The sequence below is a fragment of the Lepidothrix coronata genome, unplaced genomic scaffold, assembly GCF_001604755.1.
Source record: "Lepidothrix coronata isolate B3197 unplaced genomic scaffold, Lepidothrix_coronata-1.0 Scaffold16, whole genome shotgun sequence".
In the NCBI taxonomy this organism is placed as follows: domain Eukaryota; kingdom Metazoa; phylum Chordata; class Aves; order Passeriformes; family Pipridae; genus Lepidothrix; species Lepidothrix coronata.
The window spans coordinates 4,735,968-4,761,297 of record NW_016690196.1 but is presented as its reverse complement, the minus strand read 5'-3'; the positions used below and the strand labels follow the sequence as shown (position 1 = coordinate 4,761,297).

Here is a 25,330-nt window from a genome sequence, read left to right as displayed (position 1 = left end):
GTGCGGGAGGGGAGCGCGTTCGTCGCTGGGCGGCGGAGGGAGCTCGGCCCTCCCCGCCAGGAAATAAGGGTTGAACTCACGCCAGGCCCTGGAATGGGCTGTGAGGAGACCCCCGCCCAGATCCCGAGAGCTTGGGCGGGGCAGAAAAGGCTGCGGGAGCTCCGGTGCTCTGGGAGCTGCAGCGGAATGCAGAGGGAAAGGGAGCCGAGGCGGGGCGGCGTCTGAGCCCGGGATTAGACTGCACCTGCCTGGGGAGGGAGTAGGAAAGAAAGAAAGAAAGAAAGGAAGCAGAGAGGGAAGGAGGGAGGAAGGGAGGAAGGGAGGGAGGGAGGGAGGGGTGAGCAGGCATGCGGGACGCAGCGGTACCGCTGTCGCGGATGTGGCGGGGGGTGGTGCCACGCCGTGGGATTTTTGGTGTGCGGTTTGGTGGTTTGGTGTTTTGTTTGGTAATTTTTTTCCTCTGTTTAGGAATGCTCTCTAGGTGAGACAACGGACAGCTAGCATCTGATTGGAAAATACCTGTTGAAATGCTGCCAGGGAACAGCTTTGCCGTGAAAGGATTCCTCCCGCGGCGCTCCCACCGGGGAAGGACCGCGCGGTGGCTCTCGCTCCCGTTCCTTGCCTGTTGCCGGCCGTTGGCGCAGCTCCGCTCCCTGTGCCGGCCCCGGAGATAGCGGCCTCCCTGGTGTCATACCCGCGGCTGCTGTCGCTGGAGAAGCCTTATAAAAGGTCACCAGCGAGGTCTCTACACGGTGTCGCTGGCGCGTGGCGCCCAAAGATGCCGAAGTCTGTAGGTTTGCGCTTCGGAGCGTTCCGTGCACGGGCGTTGGTGAACAGGGAGCTGCACGAGGGAGAAGGAGGACACACGTGAGAGATTCGATTAATTTCGCCTTTCTCGGCTTCCCTGTTGCCTTCTGGAGCGCGTTGTCCTGCAGAGTCACCTGCAGGCAAAGCAAACCGCAGCACCGGGATTGAATCATCCATAAACAAAAGTTCGTGATAAAGCCAAAGTCAGTAACTACACTATTTGGGGAACTGGCACGATAGTAAAATATTTGAAGTTCCAAAGGTCAGTATTTTCTAAAGCAAATGAGTCGGAAAAGCATTCAGATGAAGGCCTGAACGGCTTGGTAGGAAGTTTTTTAAGCATATGTACCAAATGCCGTTCCAGAATAGATCATTTAACAGCAGGCTTGATTGCTCAAGTAATATTTCAATTGTTCTTTGATAATGTTTTGATAAACATTGATAAATTGATAAAATTTTTATCAGCTAGCAAGGAAATTTTGTTAATTTGATTGGTATGTAATACTGCTGTTGTTGATTAGGCATTAATAACTAACTGCAATTAGCAAAGCTGGAGGAAACTTTGTTTCTTACCAGAGAAACTGGAAGTTCACCTTTAGGTCACTTTCAGTTCTGCAAACTGCACCTTGGATAGTAATCCCTTTTTGTGATAAAAGATGTTGAGTCACACACAAGGCCAAAATAAACTGTTCTCTAGAGCTTGGTATATGACAATTAGAATTACAGAAGGCAAGCCTTTAAGGAGAGAGGAGGATTCTGAGAAGAAATAGAGATGGCTAAGGATTCTGTAGTTAAGGCAATAGGAGTTTTAATAAAATTTCTCTAGCTGACTTTAATAAAATGCACTACTTTCACTTGATAAAATGGAAAAGGTGTTAGACATGTGAATTTCGTGTGCCTTTTACTAAATCACTGTTGTGAGATCCTGGATCCGAATCTCACTGAATTATTGATATGGGTCAGAACCAACTCCCTGTGAGTGTGTGTGTGCATGTGGGGAAGGGCTGGGCCTGGACCTGCAGATCTCTGGTAAGGCCTGCGCATAAGGCCTGTGCTGAGGGTACAAGGCAAAGCTGGAGGGCAAGGCCTGCAGCCCATGCAGAGCACAGGGCATCACTGAAGGCCCTGCAGTTGGGCTGTCAGTCAAGGCAGACCTGACTGGTAGCCTGTCCACACTACACCCCTGCAGCCTGTGACTGGCCACAGCAAAACTCACTCTAGCCTGGAAGGCACTGACTGGATATCCTGCCTGGGAGGGAAAAACTGAACTCTATAAATACTCCATATGGTCTCTCTCTCCCTCCCTCTGGTCTCTCCTGCAGCCTGAACCATGTGAGTTGGTAACAATTTCTTTCCCCTTCTCCTCCTTCTCTCTTCCTCTCCAGCTGGCACCACGTGAATCATTGAATCTTGTCAGAAACTATTCTCCTTTCTCTCTCTCCTTTCTTTCTGTCTTTCTTTCTTTCTTTATTCTTTCTAATCTGTTTTCTTTTACTCTTTTCCTTCTTTTGTGGGTAACTTAAAACCAATGAACTGCATTTTACTAAAGCTGTTGAATGGATTGTTTAGTGGGTGTTTTCTGTGGAATGGGTCTTTGTGCTGAATGTTTTAGTGATATACTTTTTTTCTTGGTTGTATTTTACTCCTGTAAAAACCTTTTGCCAAATATCCTTTTTTTTCTCACTAAATTAAAAAGAGTTTCTCTCAGAGAAGAGCATATGACACTTTCTCTGGACGCTAATTAGAGGTTATAATGAACCAAAAGGCCTTTAAAAACTCTTAAATAAAAATGTAACCACTCTGGTCAGTTTATAGCTTAATCCAGAGTGCAACAACTTTTTCAGAATTTACACAGAAAACTGGTTAACAATAGCTGAATTTCTAGGATTCTCTCTACGTAAGAAGATGGCATTTTTTCCAGAAAGCCCTGCATTGCAGTCAGTGAGCAGTGGATCCTATGTGCACCTTTGGGAAAAGGTACATTTCCATAAAATTAATGTTTGTGCTTTCTTTGAGTGTTGGCAAAGAGGTCATAGTTGGAAAATAAATGTCTTAAAGGATTTTATAAGGTATATATTTGATTAGAAGGTTTCAGTTATGGAATTGAAACAGTTAAACCATGAATTATAGTTGTATTTTAAACTTTTTTATTTTCAGTTTTCTCATCAACTGACAGTCCATAGAAAACCTTTGTTTGCTTCAGAGTAGGACCGTAACTGTGAAATGTCCTTTTGTGTATGCTTGGAAAAGTCTCTACAAGGTTGTTGAACTTCAGCAGCTGTTTGCCATGCTGTATTTATTTGAACCCCCATGGTTAGCAAATAAGCCCACTAATGACAGCTCTATCTATCAGCAAGTGCATTACTTTCTCATTGTTCTTTCTGCAGGCTTGCTAGAGTCTGGAAATGCCTCACAGAAGCTCAGAGCCAAGAAAACAATAGTTATTGGAAACCTAAGTAGGAGACAAGCTGAAATACAAGGTGTACTGCATGTTCTAGAAGTGATAATGTAAGAATGCCATTTTGGTATCCTTAAACAAGCTCCATACATAGAATCAATGGAATTGCTCTAGATGGCTTTTAACAAAGAACAACATCATTAACAGTTTCAAAGGAAACCAGTTTTGTCCATACATACAGAAATAATAACTTGTGAATTATGTGATTCATATCATGGTTTGTCCTTTTTTTTTTTTCTTCCCCTACAAGATGATTATACTTAGAAGTTCTGTGTTTGGAACTCTCTGATCCTTTTTTCTGCATCCCCACTGGTGTCTGAATGGGTTCCTTGTTAGTTTTGTGAGCACTATGAGAGAGCAGGTGTACTTCCTGGGTGCCCAAGTAATTTCCTTATACTGAGGAAGACCTAAGGCTTACTGCTGTTTTCCCTCTCTCCTCTATGGCTGTCTGGTTTCTGCTGAGGAGAGACCTTGCAGATGGGTGGGAATCAAAGCACAGTTCCATAGGTTTTGTATCTGGGTGGTCAGGAGCAGATGCTGTATGTACACAGTGAAATTTGCTCCATACTTTAGATCTTGCCTCTGGAAAGTAATCTTGAAGGTTTTTCTTTCCAACTTCAACAGAATATATTATTAATTTGGTGGCTGATTTTTTTTTCCTTTATCCCAGTAAGAATTTTACTATGAAGTGCCTTAATGTTTAGTGATACCCATAACATGTTTCAAGTTTAATGTATTGAGGAATACTTGACATCCAAGTGGCTCAGCCTGCAAGCTGCAAGTTGAAATACAAACTGGGCTCTGGGTGGGAGCACAAGATGAGGCCGTGAACTGCCAATGTTTGGGATCACAAAGGACACGAAGACGACTTTGTCAGCTGTTTGATAACAAAGGAGATGAAGACAGGTGATGCCAGCGAGGTGGATGGGCATGGAGAGGGGAGGCAGGAGGAGAAGATAGAGAAGGAAGAGCCAGACTGGTGTGTGTGGGAGACTGTGAAGGTATGAAAAAAGCCCAGGTGTTCTAGGCTCAGGGCTTGTTCTTGGAGGGACCGTCTTGAGTTGTTGTTGTGTTACTGTGCCAGGAATAAATTGCCTTGTGGAACGTCTTAGACTGCTGAGGGAAACTTTGGGTTGAACTGATAAGGAAGTATGGTCTGTCTGTGTGTGAGTGGGGTGAGTGAGGTGTGTAGGGAGTCCAGTGGGATGCCCATCAGCTTTTTGGAGCTAACCACTGTGAAGGGCCTTTGGTCCCAGCAGTGAAAGTCTCTGGTTCTTGTAAGAGTGACCACCAGTGAGTCTCATGAATGATCAGACTGGGAAGTTTTATTAACAAATGAAGCGTTAAAAAATGAGAAATGAGAAACTGCTCTCGTTGGAGGAAGTTATCTGTTGACTTAAATCAAAATAGAACTGTGTGAAAAAATCTGAGCAGGCTGAGTGGACTGACTAACAACATTCAGTTTGGATAAATGCAGACAATCCAGGATGAAAGAAAAAAATGCTTGTTACACTATTTTTTCCCTGCTTTTTAATATTTCTAAATTCCATATGTCCACTTTGGTGTCATCTCTATAGAGTGGAAAATTACCTGTTTAAAATCATCTCTTATCGATGTGGTGATGTACCATGTAAAAAAATATTTTTAATTTTTTTTTCTTAATTTACATTAGTGATACAGCATTATTTGGAGTAACTCATGCTTAGTGATCACCTCATTAAAGAAGTATGCCAGATGTAGATTTGGATGGTTAGAAAAAGTGTTTAAGGGCTAAGGAAAAACTTAAAATTATTGTGGAAAAATGGAATGGTATAAAAAATAAGATGCCTAAAACAATACTGAACCAAAAGCATAACAGCTGAATTGAAAAATCAAAATTTATAAAGGGCAATACTTTTTATGTGCCATAACTATGGTTTGGATTTTATTTCTCTGAGAATCTGCTGAGGCTGTTGCAGTATTGCAGAGCAGTGGGATACTGATATGAACCCCAAGAACATCTGGATCTGTCGTTCAGTCTGTCACACTTCGTAAAGGATTGTCGGAAAATAAACTTCAGCTCAGTCAGACCCAATACAGGAATGTAAGCGTTAATCGGCTAGTCAGAGACGGAAAAGGGCCACTAAGAAAACATATTTGGATGTATTTGGGAGAAGCTGGGTGCGCCACTGCTCCCTGCTGTCCGTGTTGCTGAGCTATGGTATGTGGTTGTTGCGGCAGAAAAAGGCAGCAGCTAGTCGGGGAAGAAGGCCGGGGGATCTCAGCACGGTGGGTGACACATCTTTGCGAAGCAGCTCGCTCTCCTTACTGCCCTCGTTCCCCGGTGGCTCAGGAGCGCCGGGTAGAGCGAAGCCGGCGGAAGCTCCGCTCTGTGAGGCAGGGGCAGAGCGCGGCTTCCCGCGGCCTCGGGAAGGAACCGCCCCGCTCTCTGCGGGGCTCGCCCGCCCTTTCGGTTTCGGTTCCACCGGAGCGGGCGGTGCTGCGGGAAACGAAACTTCGTGCGGCGCCAGGGTGGGCTGCACCGCTCCGGCTGCTGGAGCGGCGGGTCCTGGAGCATCTGCTGCGGCTCGCAGGTAAGCGGCGGGGAGGGCGGGCAGGGGATCCGGCGGGTCCCACCGAGCGGGGGGCTGCCTGCACCCCGGCGGGAGCGGCGCTAGCTCGAGGCGCTCGGCGGGCGGGAGCCAGAGTTCAGCTTTGGACAGTGAGGCTGAGCCTGCCCGTCATCGCGGTTAGAAGAGGTATGTTCAAGTGCCGCAAGGCTCCCCTCTCAAGGAAGCGATTCTAATTCTGGAGAAACGTAACTGATTATTCTACCCCCACAAAAATCAGTGAATGTTTCTGTCTTTTCCTGTCAAGATATCTGCTAAGAAATCTTCTCTAATCACTAAGTTCTCCGCTCTGCTTTCTAAAATTGTTATTCCAAGCAATGACTCTTCAAAAACTGTGGCAGATTAACCATTTGAATTAGACATTCGAATTAATTTTCTATGAACTTTGTTACTCGCACCAGTTTTCTATTTTACATCACAGCAGTGATCTACCAGGAGTAGGGGCTGTCTCTATGCTATGCCTAGAGGCACAGACAAATCTTTGATTGTTACTTTGCAGAATCTATTTGAGATTGCACCAAAATGGATCTTGAATGTATGGAGAAGATCAACCATTACTGTCAAATAAATAAACTTTCACTGCTTTATGACACTGCTGCGATGACTGGCCCATCTCATGATCCTGAGTAAGTTCACTATGCATGTCAATAACCAGAGGGGCTCTTCCTGTGATGAACAAACTGGACAAAGGTTGCAGTCATAATAGTTAATTTGCTGAAAGAATATATGCAGCAAGAGAGCTGATTGAAACCATAAATTGAGTGGTAGATGCATGGGGAGGACATTGTGTGATAGAGTTTGGGAAGAAAACTGATTTCAAAGATGATAGCTCTTTTTTCGTAAAGCAACAACAATGCACTTGTTACTAGTAATTATATTTTGAGTATGTTATGCATCTGCTATAAAATCTCTCAGGAGGCGGGTTGGTTTGCAGCATGTAGTTCAGTTTATGATCTATGCTAACTTAAGTACTTTGATTTCTCTTTAGTTTTACAAAGCGTTGTTGATGCCTAACCATAAAGGTTGAGTGTATATTAATTGATTGTGTACCAATGTGTTTGATGTGTAGTTTGTTTTTGAACATCTGTTCAGAAAAGAGAACAGAAAAGAAAAGGGTCTTTTACCTAAGAAGTTTTGTTTTCCCTTTAAGAGACAATTACAGGTGATGGAACATATTTTATTTTTTAACACAGATATAGTGTTTTGCTATTTTTTTGCTAGCCAAATATCGTAGATACTCAAGATCTATAGTGTTTCCTTGTGTGATTTCTTTATTTTTTTGCTAGTTTGCATGAAGACAAGCCTTATGCTAATAACTGATATGTGTCTTTTAATGTCTTGCATGTTGTAGATACCCAGCACTGTTTACACAGACTTATTCTTAGATCTGACTATAGTCCCAGAATAAATTAAAGAGTATTATCTGTGTCTCAAATGTTAATCAGTTATCTTAATTTTTTTCCCATGTGGCTCATGTAACTCAAAAAGTAACCTTTATTGCAGTAACAGCCACAGCTTTGGTCACAGAGCTACATTTTTGTGCTTCAAAAGTCGCAGCACGTGACTGACAGAATTTATACACATTCCAAATCTGTGCTTTTTCATATTTTTCTGTGTGCTCTGCTACATTCACAAATACAGTTCAGCCCATTGTGTAACAGTGGTATCTAGGAAAATCCTAGATAACCTGGCCTATTCCAAGGACACAATATAAAGTGTCTGGCTAGAGTGATGCCTGGTGTAAACCTCCTTCAGTGCCCTGGTGATGCTCTTTCCCAGTGCTCTGCCTGCTAATGGGATACACTGGCCACTGCTGGTACTGAGCTGGCTCCCTAACTCTTTTGTGCTGTGTTTTATCTCATGCAGTTGTTTGAGACATGGTGCTGAAATAGCTGGTGCTGTAGCTGCTTCCAGTACGATGTCTGACAGGGTCAGTGCTGAACACAGTTTAAGAAGGTTGAGAGAACCCAGGATGGCCCAGTCCTGACTGGCTGCAAGCTTTCTTAGGCTGGGAATGCAGTGTGTGTAAAACTAAGCCAGTCCTGCCTAAACCTAGCAAATCTGGGAATTGCTTATTATCTCAGGGTTCATGGTAAATAATTGTGACTGTACATTTGGAACCAGCTCGTGTAACGTTCATTCAGCTAATCCTCAACTCAGCTAATTAACTTGTTGGTCATTGACTGTACATTTCTTCAGGATGCTTAAACAAAAGGGTGAATTTTGGATGCAATATAATAACTGAATGTGTGTAGTATTCAGCATTTAGGTATGGGTTGACTAACAAACCCTTTCCTAAAGACTGATCTTTCTTTCATGTGTTTGTTTGTTCGTTTGTTTGTTTGCTGTTTCCTATGTGTAGAGTATGTGGCACACTATCACGTGCCTTGTCCTACTGTTTGTCTCCTTAAGGTTTCTTGTTAAGCCTTGTTTACACAATGAGTGCAAGCACTATTCTGCATGTGCATTTCTTTCCACGCAAACATTTCATTAAGGGGAAATGGAGAATTAAATTTGGGAATAATGGAATAAGTGAATTCCTAAAGTCATTCCACTATTTGAGACAAATTATCCCACGGAGAAGCTTATGGTGTTATACCTGGACTGTTTTGTTGTGCGAATCCATCTTGTTGGCTTTGAGCATCTATATGTTCCACTGCACTCTGAAGACTGACTTACCCTGAGGCTCTAACGGTCACTTTAACTTGTTGCAAGTTTGTGCTGCTGCCAAAGGCAGAAATCTAGTCATTTCATCCTCTGTTGCCTTTTGTGCAAAGGCAGTAGCAGAAACATTAGGGAATTTGCAGCTGCAGGACAGGTTGGATCCGGATAAGGACTGATTTATCTGAATCCAACCATTTCTTATTAGGGCACTGTGGGGGATTGACCTCAGGCAGCAGCAAAACTCCCAGCCAGCCACTCACTCACTTCCCCCCAGTGGGACAGGGAGGAGAATCAGAAAGCTGAGAGGGAGAAAAACTTGTGGATCAAGATAAAGACAGTTTAACAGATGAAGCAAAGCTATATGTGTGACCAAAGCAAAATAATGAATTTGCTTACTGCTTCCCATCAGCGGGCAGATATTTAGCTCTTTCCATGTAAGTGGGGCATCATGCCCAATGGTTACTTGGGAAGGTAAACACTATAACCTCAAATGTTGCCTCTTCCTCCATCTCCAAGCTTTTATTGCTGAATGTGATGCCATATGGCATGTAATATCCATCTGGTCAGCTGCCTTGGTTGTGTCTTTTCCCAGCTTCTTACACATCCCCCCCACTTACTGGAAGGCCAGAGTGGGGAAAAAAAGAAAAAGATCTGGTGCTGTGCAAACAGTGTTCAGCAATAGGTAAAACACTGTTATCAACCTTGTTTTAGTCCCATATCTACAACATACCACCATCCCAGCCAGATCCACTATAGTTAGTCCTGAGCTGCATCAGACCCCCATTTTGACTCATGGAGTTGCTGTATGGGAAGCAGCACGTGCGCAGTTGTGCGATGGAGGGATGGAGCAGGAAGGGATCGGGAGCTGAGTGTGGAGGGGCATGACTGGGTGGTGGGTTTTTGTTTGTTTTCTTTGGTTTTTTTTTTTGTTTGTTTGTTTTTCTTTGTTTTGTTTGCATTTTTTTTGCTTGTTTGTTGTTTGTGGCTGTCTTTAAATTCATCTCTTGCAAAGCACCAGATAGTTTTTGCACTTACTAAGTAGTGTACATTACAGGGTATTAAAAGTGAATGCAATGTCACATCTGGTTTCATGAAATCAAGATTAGCTAATCTTTCCTCTCTGTATAGTTTTGCAGTGCTGAGATGTGTCCTGGTGTTAGGGCCTCACAACTTTTCTTGTAAAAATACTGACCTCATGCACTCTCTTGCTTTTAAAAATTTAAATAATTTTGCTTTTAAAAAGCAGCTAAGCAGTTAAACGTGCTGTTAGAACTAATGAAGTACATGCATTTGTGACTAGGGGGGAAACACTTTAATATATGTATACTAAAGAATTATGATGACCAGGAGTTGGATATAAAAAACCCACAGAAATAGTTCAATACCTCACAGTATATTATTGTAGATAATAAAACCAAAGTTTAATCTGAGAGGGTTATTAAGTTTCCTTCATTGCAGGTTCACAATTGTGGTCAAACTAAATGATGTGGAATATGGTACAGGCACTGGTAAAAGTAAGAAAGAAGCAAAAAGAGTAGCAGCAAAAAAAACGTGGGAAATGATTGAGAAACAGGTGAGTAAATAGCAGAAGTAAGTTTTGTTTGTTTTTTTTTTTGGCTAGTAAAGGTTTCAGATGAATGTCTCAAAGTAGACTATCAATAAAATGTCATTTTTTTCTTTAATTCGGAAAAGTTTCCAATTACTTAAGTTATCTTTGTTCTGTCTTATTCAGCACTTTTCTACCTTTTACCACTGAATTATTTTTCTTATTATTCTACTACAGGGTTGATATGTAGTATTGTGAGTGTTTCCTCCTCTGTTGTTATAAGAGGATGAGGAAATGTATTTGCCTTTGTTAAGCTGCCTTGGTGTATCCAGAGGGGACAGTGGTCCTTTTTCATCTAGACAACCGTTCAGTAATTCAATGTCCTCAACACATTTGCAGGGCATTGCCCAGTATGTCTGTCGCCACTTCACTAATGAAATTGCTTCCTTTCACTTGCTCTGATTCATCCTTATTTCCTTGTCATTATATTCTTTATGTTTTAACTGGTTATATACTCTATCCTTGATTAAGCTGAGGTTTGAATTTTGCTCCCCAATGTTCTGCCAAGTGTTTTGTGATAGCCATTCTTTTATTTTTGACTCTGAATGCTTCTTAGCACTTTTTGAGAGAAATCTTTCCTTACCTGTTTACCTGTGGTTTTTATTGTGTCACCATCATTACTTTAACACAATTGCAGCATGTTTGCTAATATATTAATGATGCTGCTTAATCATGAGACAGCTGAAAAGTCCTGCTTTCTCCTCTTGTGCATGCACAGGAGCATTTGCAACCTTTGCTAAATGGCAGCATCCTGATGCTATCCCTTCTTCACAGCTCATACCCTGTCTTTTCCTAAAAGAAGTGGGATGAGACATGGTGAGAGGTTGTTAATGACATAGGTATAGTACTTGCAAAACTGGATTTACATTTCTTTCAGAAAGTAATATTTTAGGGTTAGGATGTTTGTCCTTGGCCACAAGGGACTCCATGAATGCCAACCTGGGATTTCTTACGAGTATTTTGAAAAGCCGAGAAAACTCGCAGCTATATTAGATCTTGGGCATTGTTTATCTTAATGTATTTATTAAGCTTAAGTTTTTAAGTTACCTATTTTGTTTGCAGAGTCCTTCAAGTATGGGTGCTGCAGAATCAGCAACAACTCAAACAATCTCATCACCTGAACCAGACAGAGACTATGTCAGTCTACTGAATATTTTTGCACAAAGGACACGGCTACAGGTTGATTATCCTGAAAGAACTCGTACTGGAGATGCCCATGCTCCTATGTAAGACGTACTTTGTCTTCCTACTTCCTTCTAAGTCTTTGTTGTATTTACTAATGCTACCATTAGTTGTCTTCAGCCATGTTAGATGAATCTTTAGAAATACAAATTCAGAGCTGGTCTGGAGAGAATCCAGTGGAGGGCCATTCGGGTGGTTAAGGGATTGGAGGATATGCCATAGGAGGAGAGGCTAAGAGGACTGAGTTTGTTTAGCAGGAGAAGAGATTGCATGATGATAAAATGGTAGTCAGTGCTGAAAATCATCAGTTTTCTTGGCTGTAGCTCTGGCAACTTTGTGAACCTCTGGGTGTGTGTCTTGGAGACTTCTAGGAATCAAGTGCCAAGGAGCCTGTTTGTGTCTCTTTGTGTATGTATTGCAGTCAGTGAGTTGTAGAAATGTTCCAGTTAATGACAGGTGCAGAATGATAAAGAATATCTACATATTTTAAGTCTCCTGATAATATCTGCTGGAAAATTTGTCCTCTCTTATCTTGCAAAATCAGCCATTTTAAAACCTAAACTGCAGATAATTTGTGACAGAGAGTGTGTATGATATATTGCTTTGAGAAGCTCAGCCTTAAAAAGTGCTAAATAGTCACTCTCCAAAAGTGAGTTATCTTAAAGGCACATCAAATTAATTGTCTACCATTATTACTTAGATGAAATGTATATTGGGAATACTGTCCTGAAGATGTATATTTCAGATTTCCATTTTATGATGTCAGTTGACTATAGTGTTTAAAATCATTAAATTAAGACTTGTCATATGGGATATAAGACTTCATTCCTTTTTGTATTTGACAGATTTTCTTGTAGCTGTACAATTAGTGGTCAGGTGTATGGAAGGGGCACTGGATCTACTGTAGCTGCTGCAAAACAAGCTGCTGCAAAACAAGCATTTGAGAAGGTAAATAAGAAAGGCTCTCTAACAGTATGTGCTATATTTACTCTTAAGACAAAAGTTTAAATCTTGTATCTTTAATCTTTGAACAAATATCCTCATTGTATTTAAAAGCATATTCCATGGATTCCACTAAAGAGGGAAACCACCTATATTTTGGTGTGTTGTCTGGGCTGCAGGATTCTGTTGGTAGAATTTGTTGTGTTTATCTATTCAATTGCTGGATTAAAAAAAATCTAGCAGTTGATATCTCTCTGTATTTCAGAATACAGTCTCGTATGTTGTCATTCAGGGATCCATACATATTAAAAATTTGTAAATCCCGACTAATGTACCGGTTGTCTTCTGTGTGAAGTGCTATTGAGCTGTCTGGCTATGAACATAAGTCTCTTACTGCCTCCTATTGGATCACAAATCTATTGTGAAATGTGAGAAAAGCAAAAGCAGGAATCAGAATCAACAGGATTTGCCTTCTGTAGTGTTCCAAGGCAGAGTGTAGCGAATCAATTGCTGACATCATCCTCTGGAGAGCAGAGCTGTTGTCTTCATGCTGGCAATTGTTATTTCCACATGTGCAAAAAATTTATCAGAATTCCCATACTGATTCAAACCCACTTCTGAAATGCACAGAATATATGAACTAACTTAAATGAAGTGTAGTTTAACTTGAAGGATGGCAGTGTGGGGGAGGGAAAAAATCTTTTTAAAGCACTTTTTAAATTATTTGGCAGTTACTGTGAATTTTCAATCCTTCTTTTATTGTTGTTTTTAAGTTAACCATGTAATTAATGGCCTGTTATATTTCTAGGATTCTTTCTTAATATTTCCATGTGTTGCAAGCTCATGGACCTTTGCATTTTCATCAAATTTAGTACCTCAAGCAGAACTCCTGTACCAATTAGTGTAAATTTGGGGTGGGTTGCTTTGGTTTGATTTTGATTTTTATTAATTCTCAGTGATGTCTGTGTAACAAACAAAATGTAACTGGCAAAAAGTAGTAAAAGTCCAATACTCCCAAATTAAAAAAATGGGATTTGTTTGTTGGCTATCATTGAAACATAAAGCCTGTGTTTTTGTTTCCCTGATACTATGATGGAAAACCATGAAACAAACAAAAAAAATTGTTTACTTTTTGTCAGGTTATGGTCTGTATCAATTGTAGGTGTTGCTTTTAATGTTATTTTTATGCTCTTAGGACACAGGTGGAGGGAGGAAGTGAAAGAACCTCTAATAAGTGTTTGGGATATTTTTTTGTTTTGTAGTTAACCTCAACTCAGTTTTACAGATTTTGCAGTGTTTTCATGCTGAAGACATTGAATGTCAATTTGTGCTCAGATTTTCAGTTCTGTTGATTACATTTATCAAAGCCTGCATATATCACATAGGCATATGCATATGCAACAAACAATGAAAACATTTGCTTTTCATCTTTTACTCTTGCCCTGGTTTTAAACAGAATCCAGACTCTACTTCTGTAAATGTGTCTGTATAGTATGATCACTGTGACAGAGCCCTGTGTTTCCTCTCTCTGAGTGGAAATTGGGTAGATGCCTTTCTTCTTCAGGGCTTTGAATGTTCAGTGCAGTTAAAAACTTCCACTAAGAACCTTGTAATCTTCCCTCTCCGCTCTCTGAATGGCAACTTTTGGACTAGGGATTTGCTTATGTGATTTTGTTAGACATTTTTGGCTTTTCTTTTTTTTCAGGTGGAAACTGAAAAATCTAATGGCAATTCAATACTTAGCATACATAGTGATTCCTCTGAAGTGCCAACTCAGTCTGATTCGAAGTAAGTTGGGTTCACTGCTGATGTGATAACAAAATGTATTTATTAATCATCTTAGAGGGTTGTGTGATCTAATTCCAAATAAAATATGTCATAGTTTGCTTTATTGCAGTATAAAGCCATTTAATTTGAATTTATATTCCTTCAACTTCAGAGCAACATTTATTGTACTCATGCAATTTTATTTGAGTCCATATGGGTGAACTTATAAGAATTTTAGAGCTTTCTGATATATTTATATTTTGCCATGAGTAGTTCTTTCAGAATAATTTTTACTGTGATGTAAATGTATTAACCTACCTCATTCAGTAGCATTATTTCATGCTGTTTTGACACTCATTTTCCTATTGTGACACAATTGTGAACTCAGTATAATTCAATTTCAGTACTTTCCTGTGCTCCATATTCTGCTTCCTTCTCTCCCCTTTTAGTTTTTTTTTGGTTTTTTTTTTTTTTTTTTTTTTTTGTTTGGTTTTTTTTTGTTTTTTTAAATCTTAATTTCCACCAAAGGGAAAAAATTTGCTTAGCGAGAGAAAATGAACATACATAAAGTTTCATTTGTGATTTGGAAACCTTAGGTCAAGCCTTTTGTGTCCAGTGGTTTGGCTGTAGTGCCACTACTCCTTCTTTTATGTTCTTTGTACATATCTGATTGCTTTATAGTTGCACAATGTTAGACGTGGTTGTACTACCTTGAAATAAATATCTGTATTTAACCTATTAAAGAATATAATAGAATATATAACTTATGGATATTTAGATGTCATAGAATCTTATAACATAGAAATATAGGAGTATATTACAAAGTGATGTTACTTCAGTAGGTTTCCAGCAGGAAGTTTGGTAGTTTAAATCGGTCATGATTGTTAATACTTTCTTACGTTTCGCTTTTAAAAAACTATGTAAATGTTGGTACTACTTCTTTTCTTGTGGCAGTTTTATTTATGATTGTGTTACTTTCACCTAAAAATAGTCCACTATTTTTCAATAAAGCAGTATTTCCTTTGAAGACTCAGCTCCAATGTTGGTAGAAAAAATGAAAGACATGGCAGTATGTGAAAAGCTTTCACCTTCTCAGGTATAGTATGAAAATGGTCTTCCTCCTAATTACATTTTAGACCATGAATAGGGCAAGCTTCTTGTCAGAATATAATGTCAGTTTGTTCTTTTATCCTTTAATCACTAGAAAACACATGCACATTTTTCCTAAAAATATTCAGTACATTCTTACTGTTAACCATTAGTCATTTGCTTCTGTACTGTGGACTCAGTTCATGTACTGCTGAAGAAATGGGCAGTACTCCCAAGAAAGAGGATCAAACTAAGCTCAATTTCTTCTGTGGGAACAATGATAAAAGTTATGCATAGCATATGTGAAAAAGTTAAAGCTGAGATATGGCTTCATTCTTATTACATTGTTTACCTAAGGTATGAACACATTTATAGGCAATTCCTAGATACATTCTCAGACACATTTTAAGCCAACTGTAGTGAAAATATTCAGGGTATCTCAGTTAGGCTTTTTTCTCTTTTCCATACAGAGAAATGCACAGAGTTCTGCCCTGAAGTCCAAAAGGTATGTGTTTATTTCTAGGTATGTGTTTATTGCTATCTCCTGTAAACTATATTGCAAATCACTTTAGTGTTTCTGTATCTAGTAAAGAAATGTCACTATTGGGAGGTACATTTCTTTTCTTGTCACATGTTAGAAAAATGGCTCATTATAAGTAATTTTCCTTTTATCCTTTTTACAGAAAATTGGCAGCTAATTTTCCTAACGTAAGAAAAGAGGAAGAGAACAAAAATATGTCAGATTCAGATGAAAGTTTGCCGGATGTGGACACGAATACCAGAAAAGGGAATGGAAATCCACACACTGTTGATAAAACGTAAGAAGGATTTGTTTTTTTAATAATATTTGTATGGCAATTACAGTATGTAGGGATCTAGATTTGTTCCTTTATTTATGATACAAGGAGGGAAAATACTGCTGTAAAAAGAACTTTCAAAGAAAATTGGTGTTTGATTTTTTTTCTTTTTCCCCCTGGAAATTTTGAAACTGGCATGCAATGGTATTTAATACTCATGGCCAAACATCATTTGTATGAAGATGTGAGAGGGTAATTACCCAACGTACTTGCAAGGGTCAGTTTCCCTTGTTTGTTTAATCTTCCAGACTATGATTTAGAACTATAGATTTGTCAAGTGATTCCTGTAGAATGATACATCCTGTAGATGTATTGTATCTGTCAGGATTATTTTTATATCCTGTAAATTTAATATTAAACATAATTGTGCTTTATTTTTTTTTAAGATTTCTTGGTAATTTTAAAAATATAGAGCCTATTGGTGAAGGTGGTTTTGGGAATGTTTTCAAGGCAACATCAAAGTGCGATAAGACAACCTATGCAATCAAACGAGTTGAATTCACAAAGTACGTACTGTATATTTACTTCTGCTTTTTATTTTAGGACGACCTTAATCAATATTTTAATACTTTATTTTCTCTCTTTAACAATCCTAGGAGCATTTAAGCAATTTTCATTATTAATTGTCTATTCTTTCTGGAAAACCGTTTTCTTTATTTCTAAGTGACGCAAAAAATGGGATACAACTTTGTTAATTTTTGCGTGTACTGGGATAATTCTGCTGGAGCTGTAAAACTGTAGATTGGTTAAGTTCTACTTTCCCTGAACACACTAGTGCTCTGGTTGTTAATACTGAAAATGTGTTTGAAGAAAATTTGCTGTTTAGTAAAACATTGAAAACAGCACTGTTACTTTTGATATGTCACATGGAAAATTTACACATTGGTAATGCATAACAACTACAATTAGGGAAAATAGAGAAAAATCCAAGTAATAAGTTTTGTGGTTTGTAGTTGGAAAATGTTTTATATACTATCCATGTAGTCATTATTCTCACACTGTGTTACTTGTTCTTTATAAATCTCAACAGAGAATGATGATCTTAATTTTTTAAGGTAATTATTTGTAACTAGTATCAAGTGGAATATTTTATCAGCAGCTGAAAAAATTAATCTCTTTTAGGCAATCCATTGAAAAAAATTTCAAGTTGTTGGAGATACTTGTCCTTAAATTGTGTGATGTGTACACTTCCCTTCAGATTCTTGTGTTCTTTGCAAATATATGTTATTTTAATTGGTATTTCAATCCTGAGAACTATACTAAAAACGTTCAACTGATTCTTCAAGTGACGACTGCTGGTCTGCTTATGAGTTTGAACTTGCTTCACTGGGTAACGTTACAACAACTACTGCAGGGCTAATTTAGTAGTAGTTCTTCATGAGTATTTATACTGACTTCTCTCTATATAGACAAACTTCATAGAGGTAAAAACAAAACATGGTTGTTTGCTATATTGTGTTTTGTGACCTAATGTTATACATTGCAACTATCTGCTTTTTTTGAGTGGAGATTTAATTTCTAATATAGTGAAAACATTTTTGCACTTTGAATAACTGAGCAGATGAAAGAAAACCCACTGAATTTCTCACTGATTTTGAACTTTGAACCTTTGTGAAGGCAAATAATATGCTTTGTTTCTAAATTAATGTAAAACTGTCTGTATACTGCTACTTGATATTGTGTCTTTTATTTAACTTACTATTACATTGTAATAGAGAAATGCCTTTTTTTTTTTTTTAAATTCCTTCCTCTCCTCGTAATAGGAATGTAAGACGTGAAGCAGAAGGACTTGCAAGACTTACACATGAAAACATAGTGCGGTATCATTGCAGCTGGAAAGGGTACGACCATATAACTAGTCGAGATGCAAGGTAACAACAAAATAGTAGTTTGAACTCACAAACTTGTTTGTCATAGCGAATTTTATGTTGTAAAATGAAAGGCTGATGATTGGTTACCAGTTATTGTACAAGTATAAATGCATACACATGCTTATATACTTACTGCTAGGAAAAAAGGCACAGTACTTTCCAGCAGCAGGCTGTATAAAATTAAGTATATTTATACCTTCTTTTAATTGATTAATAAGATACAATTTATAATGTTATATTTCTCTTCTCTCTTAACATATGGAACTTAGTGAATATATAGAGGAGAGTATAGAATGCAGAATTCAAAATTTGGGGCAAGAATTAACAACAGAAACTAAAAGACTGTTTGACAGCTGGCTGCCTAATTCCCAATCAGAAGCTTCCTTTTTGTAATAAGTACTGGTCAGCCAATAACTCTTATAGATTTAATTATTTCTCTTAAGTTAGCATTTTAGCCATGATGCCTGTAACAGTTTTGGTTGTTTAGAACAGAAGTACAAAATGAAATGCTCTTTAATTTAGAGGTAGTCTTTCAACACTAAGACTTCTGGGAAGACTGTGGTGAGAGTTTTACTTTTAAGTTAGACTATTAACTTTACAAAGCTTCTGTGGGAAGCTTTTTTTCACTAGCTGTAAATTCATACCCTTCAGATGTGTTGCCATATTTACCTGGAGCCATAAAATATTAATGCATTCAAAATTATGATTAGCATAATATCTCTCCAGTGTGCTCAGTAAATGAGAAATAAAAGGGAGGAAAAAAGTCTCATGTCAAAACCCAATTATTAATGTGTTGGAGCCTCAATGTCATGTATGTATTTTACATTGAACAGTTATTGTGTCAAAGACAGAAAAAAATAGTACTCAGAGCTAAGGTCCCAGCCTGGAATTAGTACCCTGACCTCAAGGCTACAGAGTCCTGAGCCACCTAATGTTTGTTCTTTCAGTGCCTCAGGCAGCTATATTCCAGGGTACTCAGACCACGCAGTGCACATAGGAAAGAAGTGGTGCCTGCTCCTCTTCATATTGTCCTTCCCCTTACCAGCTCCAGCCTATCCCATGGGCTGATAGTGAGGGAACTCTTCTGGAAAGTGTGAGGCTGTCAGGGGGCGAATATCTTTCATCTAGATTTCCAGCTCTTGGAAGGGTTTCTCTAGCAGTTTGATGTCAAAGATGGTCCCGGCACTACGTTCTTGACAGAACAGAGTTGGAAAGAATGTGATCATTCTGGGTTGGAGAGGAAGGCTGGCTGATACTGTGTTTGTTGTGTGGAATAGAGAATATCTGCCAGGGACTTGCAGCAGTTCCTACACGCCAAGATGGGAGCCAAGGACAGTGCTATTTCTTCCTATATAAGACATGCCTCTAGGTATGAGTGAAATAGAACTTGGGCACTCTGAAAAATTTCAGTGTGAACTAGGAAGCAAGCAAAACATTAGGAGTATTCCAGGGGTAGGTAGGAACTGAGCAGGGATTCTTTGGTTTGCAGTCCTATTTATTTATATCTAATCCATATTGGTCTAGGGTCTTTTTTAAAATTAAAGGGCTTGCAGATTTTGTTTTGGGGAACTCTAAAAATAATTATTAACAAAAAGGCTTTTTTAAAGAAGAGGAATCTGAAGATCACTGATGACTTAGCAACAATTTTATCTTGCCAATTTTAATATGCTATGTAATTTTCTTTTGAAGCCTGAATTCAGACAAAACAACTCGCTGTCTTTTCATCCAAATGGAATTCTGTGAAAAAGGGACCTTGGAAAAATGGATTGGAGAGAATAGAGAACACCAAAACTATCATGAAATGGCACAAAACAAATTTTTACAAATAATGAAAGGAGTGGAATATATTCATTCTGAAAAGTTAATTCATCGAGACCTCAAGGTAAGTAGGATGGGTAATTAAAAAAAAAACAAACCTGAAAAAAAAAGATACTACTTATTGGAATTTTAAAAAAATGTTAAATTGTTATAGTCTTTGTTCACTCTGTTATGTACCCTAGTATTGTGCCTCTTCAGATATCGCTAGTGATTAATTCTTTTTCTGCAACTGGCTGAACCTCAGCCTAAAATCAAAAGGTAAACTGGAGGATCTTGGAATGCAATAGTTCAAAAAATCAGTAGTCCTCAGTTAACAGGCACTTGCAGTGTGTTACTGGGTCACAAGACTGCATATGGGAAAAAGAAAAGTCTAGGAAGTTTGCTCTTGCCATTTTGTAAAGGGACAGGTTTATCTGTGCTGTCCTCAGTAACAACATACTCCAGTTGCTTTTGTCCATGTATGCATATAAATATTTGAATGCTACAGTTATGGATAGAATTTCATTCTCTACATGTGCATCTTCATAAGAAGATTTTATTTCAATATAAAGATTATAAAGGACAAAGCCTTCAGGGCTTTAATATGGCATATCCCAGAATCAAAGCTGCAGGATAGGTTCAAGCTGATATTTGTGCCTGGTAGGACATAATTTGTGCCTGGTAGGAACAGAGCCTTTAAATAGTGTAACCAGGTATAGGTACTGTATTAAATATGTGTGGGCGTGCTTGAACTTGAACAGAACAACTGCATTGGGCATTCTTCACACAAAGATTTCTTCCTGTTGAATATTAAGTATCTCCTGGCCTTACGGTCCACTGGAGACTCTTTGAGTAAAAGATAGCATGAGGCTATTTGGTTTTGTTTTAAAAACATTCCAAAGTGTAGTTTCTTGATCTTCTTCGGGAAACTTCGTTGAAACATATACAGTTCTATTTTTAGTTGTTTATCATTTTGTGTTCTGGTTTAGGCTGGGATGGAGTTAATATTTTTTCAGTAGGTGGTACAGTGCTGTGTTCTGGAATCAGGATGAGAATGATGTTGATAACCTAGCCAGGACAAGTGACCCAAACTGCCCAACAGGATATTCCACACCATAGAATGTCATGCCAAGTATATGAACTGGGGGAGGTGGAAGAGGGGCCGATCTGGGTTTGTGGAAAGGGTCTGGCATCAGTCAACAGATAGTGAGCAATTGCATTGTGCATCACTTGTTTTTCCTTGTTTTATTTTGGCTTTGTATCCTATTACTATCACTATTATTATTTACTATAATAATTATTATGTTTTACTTTTGTTTCCATAATTAAACTGTTCTTAACACAATCTAAAAGCTTTACTTTTGATTCTCTCCCTCATTCCACTGTGGGCATGGGGAGTGAGTGAGCAGCTGCGTGGTGCTTAGTTGCCAACTGGGTGTAAGCCATGACACTTTGTCAAATTTAAAAAAGGGAAGTTCAGTGGAAATGTAAAAGTGATACTCCGAGACACCTGTAGTAAGCCTTAACTCTGCAACTGACTTAGTACAGATGATCCTGCTGTGCCTAGGAGAAACCCTGATTAGAGTGGAATGCCATTAGTGAGCCTAAACACTTTTCCAAGTGTATCAAATCCCAGGGCTAGGACTGAAGACTGAAAAGCACTTCTGGATATAAAATGTTATATGCATGATGTATTTGAAGAGCATTAAATGATACTTAAGACTGAGCTAGTGGAAAAAAGGGTGCAGGTACTCCAGAATATACTACTTGAAATTTAGTTTGTGGTTTTGAAACTTAATTTAACTTTTTTCTGTTTCCCACCCCATCAGTTTCCTAATGCTGTTTTCTATGAACAGTTATCAAATTTTATGGGGAACACTTCTGTGGCTGATTATGCTTGATGATAAACCTTGCTCATATGGTGGTTTTTTTGTTTGTTTTTTTTTTTAATATTAATATATATAGCCTCCGAATATATTCATATCACATGATGATAAAATAAAAATAGGTGACTTTGGTCTTGTGACTCCTGTGGCATATGAGACTCTGACTAAGAACATAGGAACAAAATCATATATGGCACCAGAACAGGTAATTATCCTGCTATATTAGTGTCTCTGTAATTAGATTTGAACTATAAAGTCAGCACTGGATGTTCTAAATCCTAATCTCAGTATTAAAGCAAGTTGCCTAAAGTTCCCTGGTATGACTGTATATGAGGATAACTGTATTCTGGAGAAAGCTGTCTGCCTGTGTGGTAGTGTTTTTTTCTCTGGGCTAACCTACAGTCTGACACTGCATGCTGTAAGGAATGCTTTTGCAGAACCAGGCTGCCAGGCATATGTACTTAAATTTTAATTTAGGACCTCTGTTAACTGTGGCATTTGAGTCCTTCTGTTTGTTTCATTATTTGTCACAGGGCAATATTGGCATGCTTTATCTATATAGGTTTGTAGAAGTAAATTTCTGTGTGTTTAAGGCGATACAATAGTCACTACTTAGGTCTGTGCAGGAAGTGTTAATGACTTATAAGGATATTGAGTAGGGCCAGTCCTGTAGCATTGGGGTGGAAATTTCTGCTGACTTCAAATTTTGCTTTAGGAAGTGCTGCTGTACAGTTGGATTTGATGCTTTTATTGTTCTGGTTCTTATCTTTCTAGTTCGGTGACAGATATGGAAAGGAAGTAGATATTTATGCACTGGGACTAATTTGGTTTGAAATTCTTTCAGCACTTACTAATCATGAGAAAAATGAGGTATGTAATCTTTAAATTTAAAAAAGAACTCCGATATTGTTTTGCCTTGCTGCTGATCACATGTTGATTGCACACTAGAAGGAATCTGTGTATCTAGAGTCTCCATTTACATTTCCCCCCTTAATTCATTTCCATAAGGCCTGTGAGTCCTCACACCTTAGTTGAAATGTCATAACTGAAGAAATATTACAGTTTATTTCTCCTGTGTCCTATTACCTATACATTAAAGCCTGAGCATGCTAAAGACTAATGTCAAGCTAAAAAATATATTGTTTCTTATAAATCTTTCTGTTTGATCAGAAACTTGAAGCAGGTGTTTTCTAATTTTAGAAAATAAAAATTATGAATGGGTGAGTTTTGTCTCTGCCATGCTTGTCTTCACTGCACAGTGGAGTAAGAACAAGGTTTCCACCAAGGCAAAACACTTGCAGTGTTTCAAAATGAAAATGAAAGTGATTTGGAATAAGTAGCTTTAAGTGAAAAAGATGTTACTTCAAAAAGAAACTCAGTGTTACTTAAGCTTTTTTTTTGAAAAGGTATCTTTTACGCATCTTGAGTTTTCTATTGCTACTTTGTACATTATTATTGTTACAGCTCATATGCACAAACCTAAATGTTTGTAGGACAGTGATGTAGCTGCTGGGTGTCTTGTCTAAAGTAACAGTGGTCAGAACAAGAAGGCTTTGAACACTGTTAGCCAGATCCTTTTACCAGTATGAGAAAATCATACCAGCGTGTCTTTTCAAGCTGGTTCTATTCAGCCACCTTGCAGTACCTCCTAAGATACTTTGTTCCTGCTCACAGCTGACTGCAAATGCATGCACAGTTCCATGGTATTTAGAGTTGGAAAGGCATTATTTATTATTTCCCTAAGTATCAAAATCTTGAGCATTGTAAGCAGCTATGTGGATGGAAAGTCTAGGATGGTCTTCAGCTGCTCCATTACCTTAGAAAGTAATTTCACTTAATGGAGCATGATAAACTTTCAGCTGGCAAGTCCTGCTAAAAGAACATCATGTTGATGATTACTTTGTGTTGAGTAACTGGTTCAGCTGATGATCCCCAGCAGGTAGGGTCACAGGCTTAAAGCTACTGCTGAAGAGTAGGGAAAAAGCCTGGAAGTTCACGGGAGCTGTTGTTTTACTGGATACTGGTTGTAAGGGCTTGGTACATCAGGGTCATAGGATCCATAAGTCTAGCTAATGATTCAGGATGCATAGCTAAGTGTAAGAACACAACTGTCATCTTCAGGCAGACATTACACTAGTTAACAACAAATGAATTGAGTAGACTGCTCTTTTTACCCAGGAAGCTACATCATGGCAGAATCACAAAATGGGTAAGGTTGGAAGGGACCATTACAGTTCACCTAGTCCAACCTATCTGCTCAAGCAGGGTCTCCTCCTAGAGCATGTTACTTGGGCTTATGTTCATAATATCTCCAGTGAGGGAGACTCCAGAACCGCTCTGAGTAATCTGTATTGGTGCTTGGTCATCTGCACAGTAAAGAAATTCTTTCCTCATGTTCATGTGGAATTTCCTGTGCATCAGTTTCTGCCTGCTGCCTCTTGTCCTATTGCTCAGCACCACCGAGAAGAAACTGGCTCCATTCTCTTGACACCCTCCCTTTAGATACTTATAGACAGGTCAGCACTCAGCCTGTACCGGTGTCTGGGGTTATTCCTCCCAGGCGCAGAACCCTGAATTTGCCTTTGTTGAATTTTAGAAGGTTCTTCCCTGCCCATCTCTCCAACATGTCAAGGTCCTTCTGAAGGGCTGCACAGCCCTCGGGGGTATTGGCCACTCCCTCCAGCTTTGTGTCATCAGCGACCTTGCCGAGGAGGAGACATCTGCCCCTCCATCCCACTCACTGATGAACAAGTTAAACAATACTGGACCCAGTATCCACTTTTGGGGGACTAGTCCCTGTAGTCCCCCAACTAGACCCTCTGCCACTGTGCACTATACTGTGGAATCTGCTGTTTAGCCAGCTGTCAATCCACCTCACCATCCACTCATCCCGCCTGCAATTCCCGAGCTTGCCTCTGAGGATGTTGGGAGAGACAGTGTCGTACAGGAAAAAAAAAAAAAGTCACTCAAACCCGGTTTCTAAAGCATGTAATTAGAAATCCTCTACATGTTAGCTGCTTTGAACTCCACATAGCATTTTTGGCAGTGACATACTTCAGTTCAGTGTGTGGTACTGAACATGGAAGCACACCTGCTTGGCTTGCAAACAGTAACATCCAAAGTAGGAAATTCAGTTGTCTTGCTTTTTTCTTTTCTTTCAATGTGGTTAGATGATATAAATCCACTACTTTTAAATTAGGGAAAAAAGGATAATGGTTCTGAAATAGAGAGGACTGCTGAAACAAACACATCATTGTAGAGTGCAAAGCTTTTAAGCTTAGAAAGGAACAATAGTTGATGAAAAGTCCATAAAACCAAAACAATGTACAACTAAATGGAAGAAACTTTCAAACTGTTTACAGTTACGTTTTGAAGACTTACTTTCTTGTAGATTTGTGGTTTCCTAATTACTTCAGTAAACTATATGGGTCATAAGGTAGACATGTAAAATATAATCAAAGAAAGCATACTAAAACTGTTCGCTTTTATGAATTTCAGGTATGGCCTTCTGTTAGAGAAGGTCATTTTCCAAAGAGTTTCACCAATCAATTTCCACCAAAGGTATGGGATTTTAATAAATTATTTTCATTACTTTATTTACTAAAAAACCACAAAAAATAATCTATTGACATATAAATTTTTTTGCAGGCATCCATAATCAAAAAGATGCTTTCAACAGACCCTTCCAAGAGACCCTCTGCAACTCGAATACTTGATCTTGTTAAGTCTGTTGATAAAGAGAAGTCACTTAAAAATCATACTTGTTAAATAAGCCCTTTTAAAAGGCTTTCAGAC

The 25,330-nt window shown here is 38.8% G+C and overlaps 1 protein-coding gene across 4 annotated transcripts; it reads left to right on the top strand.

The window, feature by feature from the left end:
* On the top strand, positions 1 to 25,313 carry EIF2AK2 (eukaryotic translation initiation factor 2 alpha kinase 2). 4 transcript variants are annotated; one of them, XM_017806745.1, is made up of 16 exons: positions 1 to 259; positions 469 to 5,838; positions 9,997 to 10,111; positions 11,207 to 11,370; positions 12,172 to 12,274; positions 13,974 to 14,056; positions 15,047 to 15,131; positions 15,595 to 15,629; positions 15,808 to 15,942; positions 16,368 to 16,487; positions 17,745 to 17,852; positions 19,542 to 19,734; positions 21,615 to 21,740; positions 22,310 to 22,405; positions 25,034 to 25,096; positions 25,184 to 25,313. In XM_017806745.1, exons 2-16 carry the CDS (start codon positions 5,468 to 5,470, stop codon positions 25,301 to 25,303), a joined length of 1,917 nt encoding a protein of 638 aa, XP_017662234.1. In that variant the 5' UTR covers positions 1 to 259; positions 469 to 5,467; the 3' UTR covers positions 25,304 to 25,313. The 4 variants fall into 4 exon arrangements, with proteins under 4 accessions (XP_017662234.1, XP_017662236.1, XP_017662235.1 ...); XM_017806747.1 differs by lacking the exon at positions 1 to 259 and adding an exon at positions 6,374 to 6,500 and having other exon boundaries at positions 378 to 5,533; XM_017806748.1 differs by lacking the exon at positions 1 to 259 and adding an exon at positions 6,374 to 6,500 and having other exon boundaries at positions 5,729 to 5,838.
* Positions 25,314 to 25,330: the final 17 nt, after the last annotated feature.

Bases quoted from the DNA above. Each gene is read 5' to 3' on its own strand.
- EIF2AK2 (XM_017806745.1), top strand. From the start codon at position 5,468: ATGTGGTTGTTGCGGCAGAAAAAGGCAGCAGCTAGTCGGGGAAGAAGG. The intron at 15,630-15,807 runs GTATGTGTTTAT...TCCTTTTTACAG, and splicing joins TCTGCCCTGAAGTCCAAAAG to AAAATTGGCAGCTAATTTTC. The intron at 19,735-21,614 runs GTAAGTAGGATG...TAATATATATAG, and splicing joins TAATTCATCGAGACCTCAAG to CCTCCGAATATATTCATATC.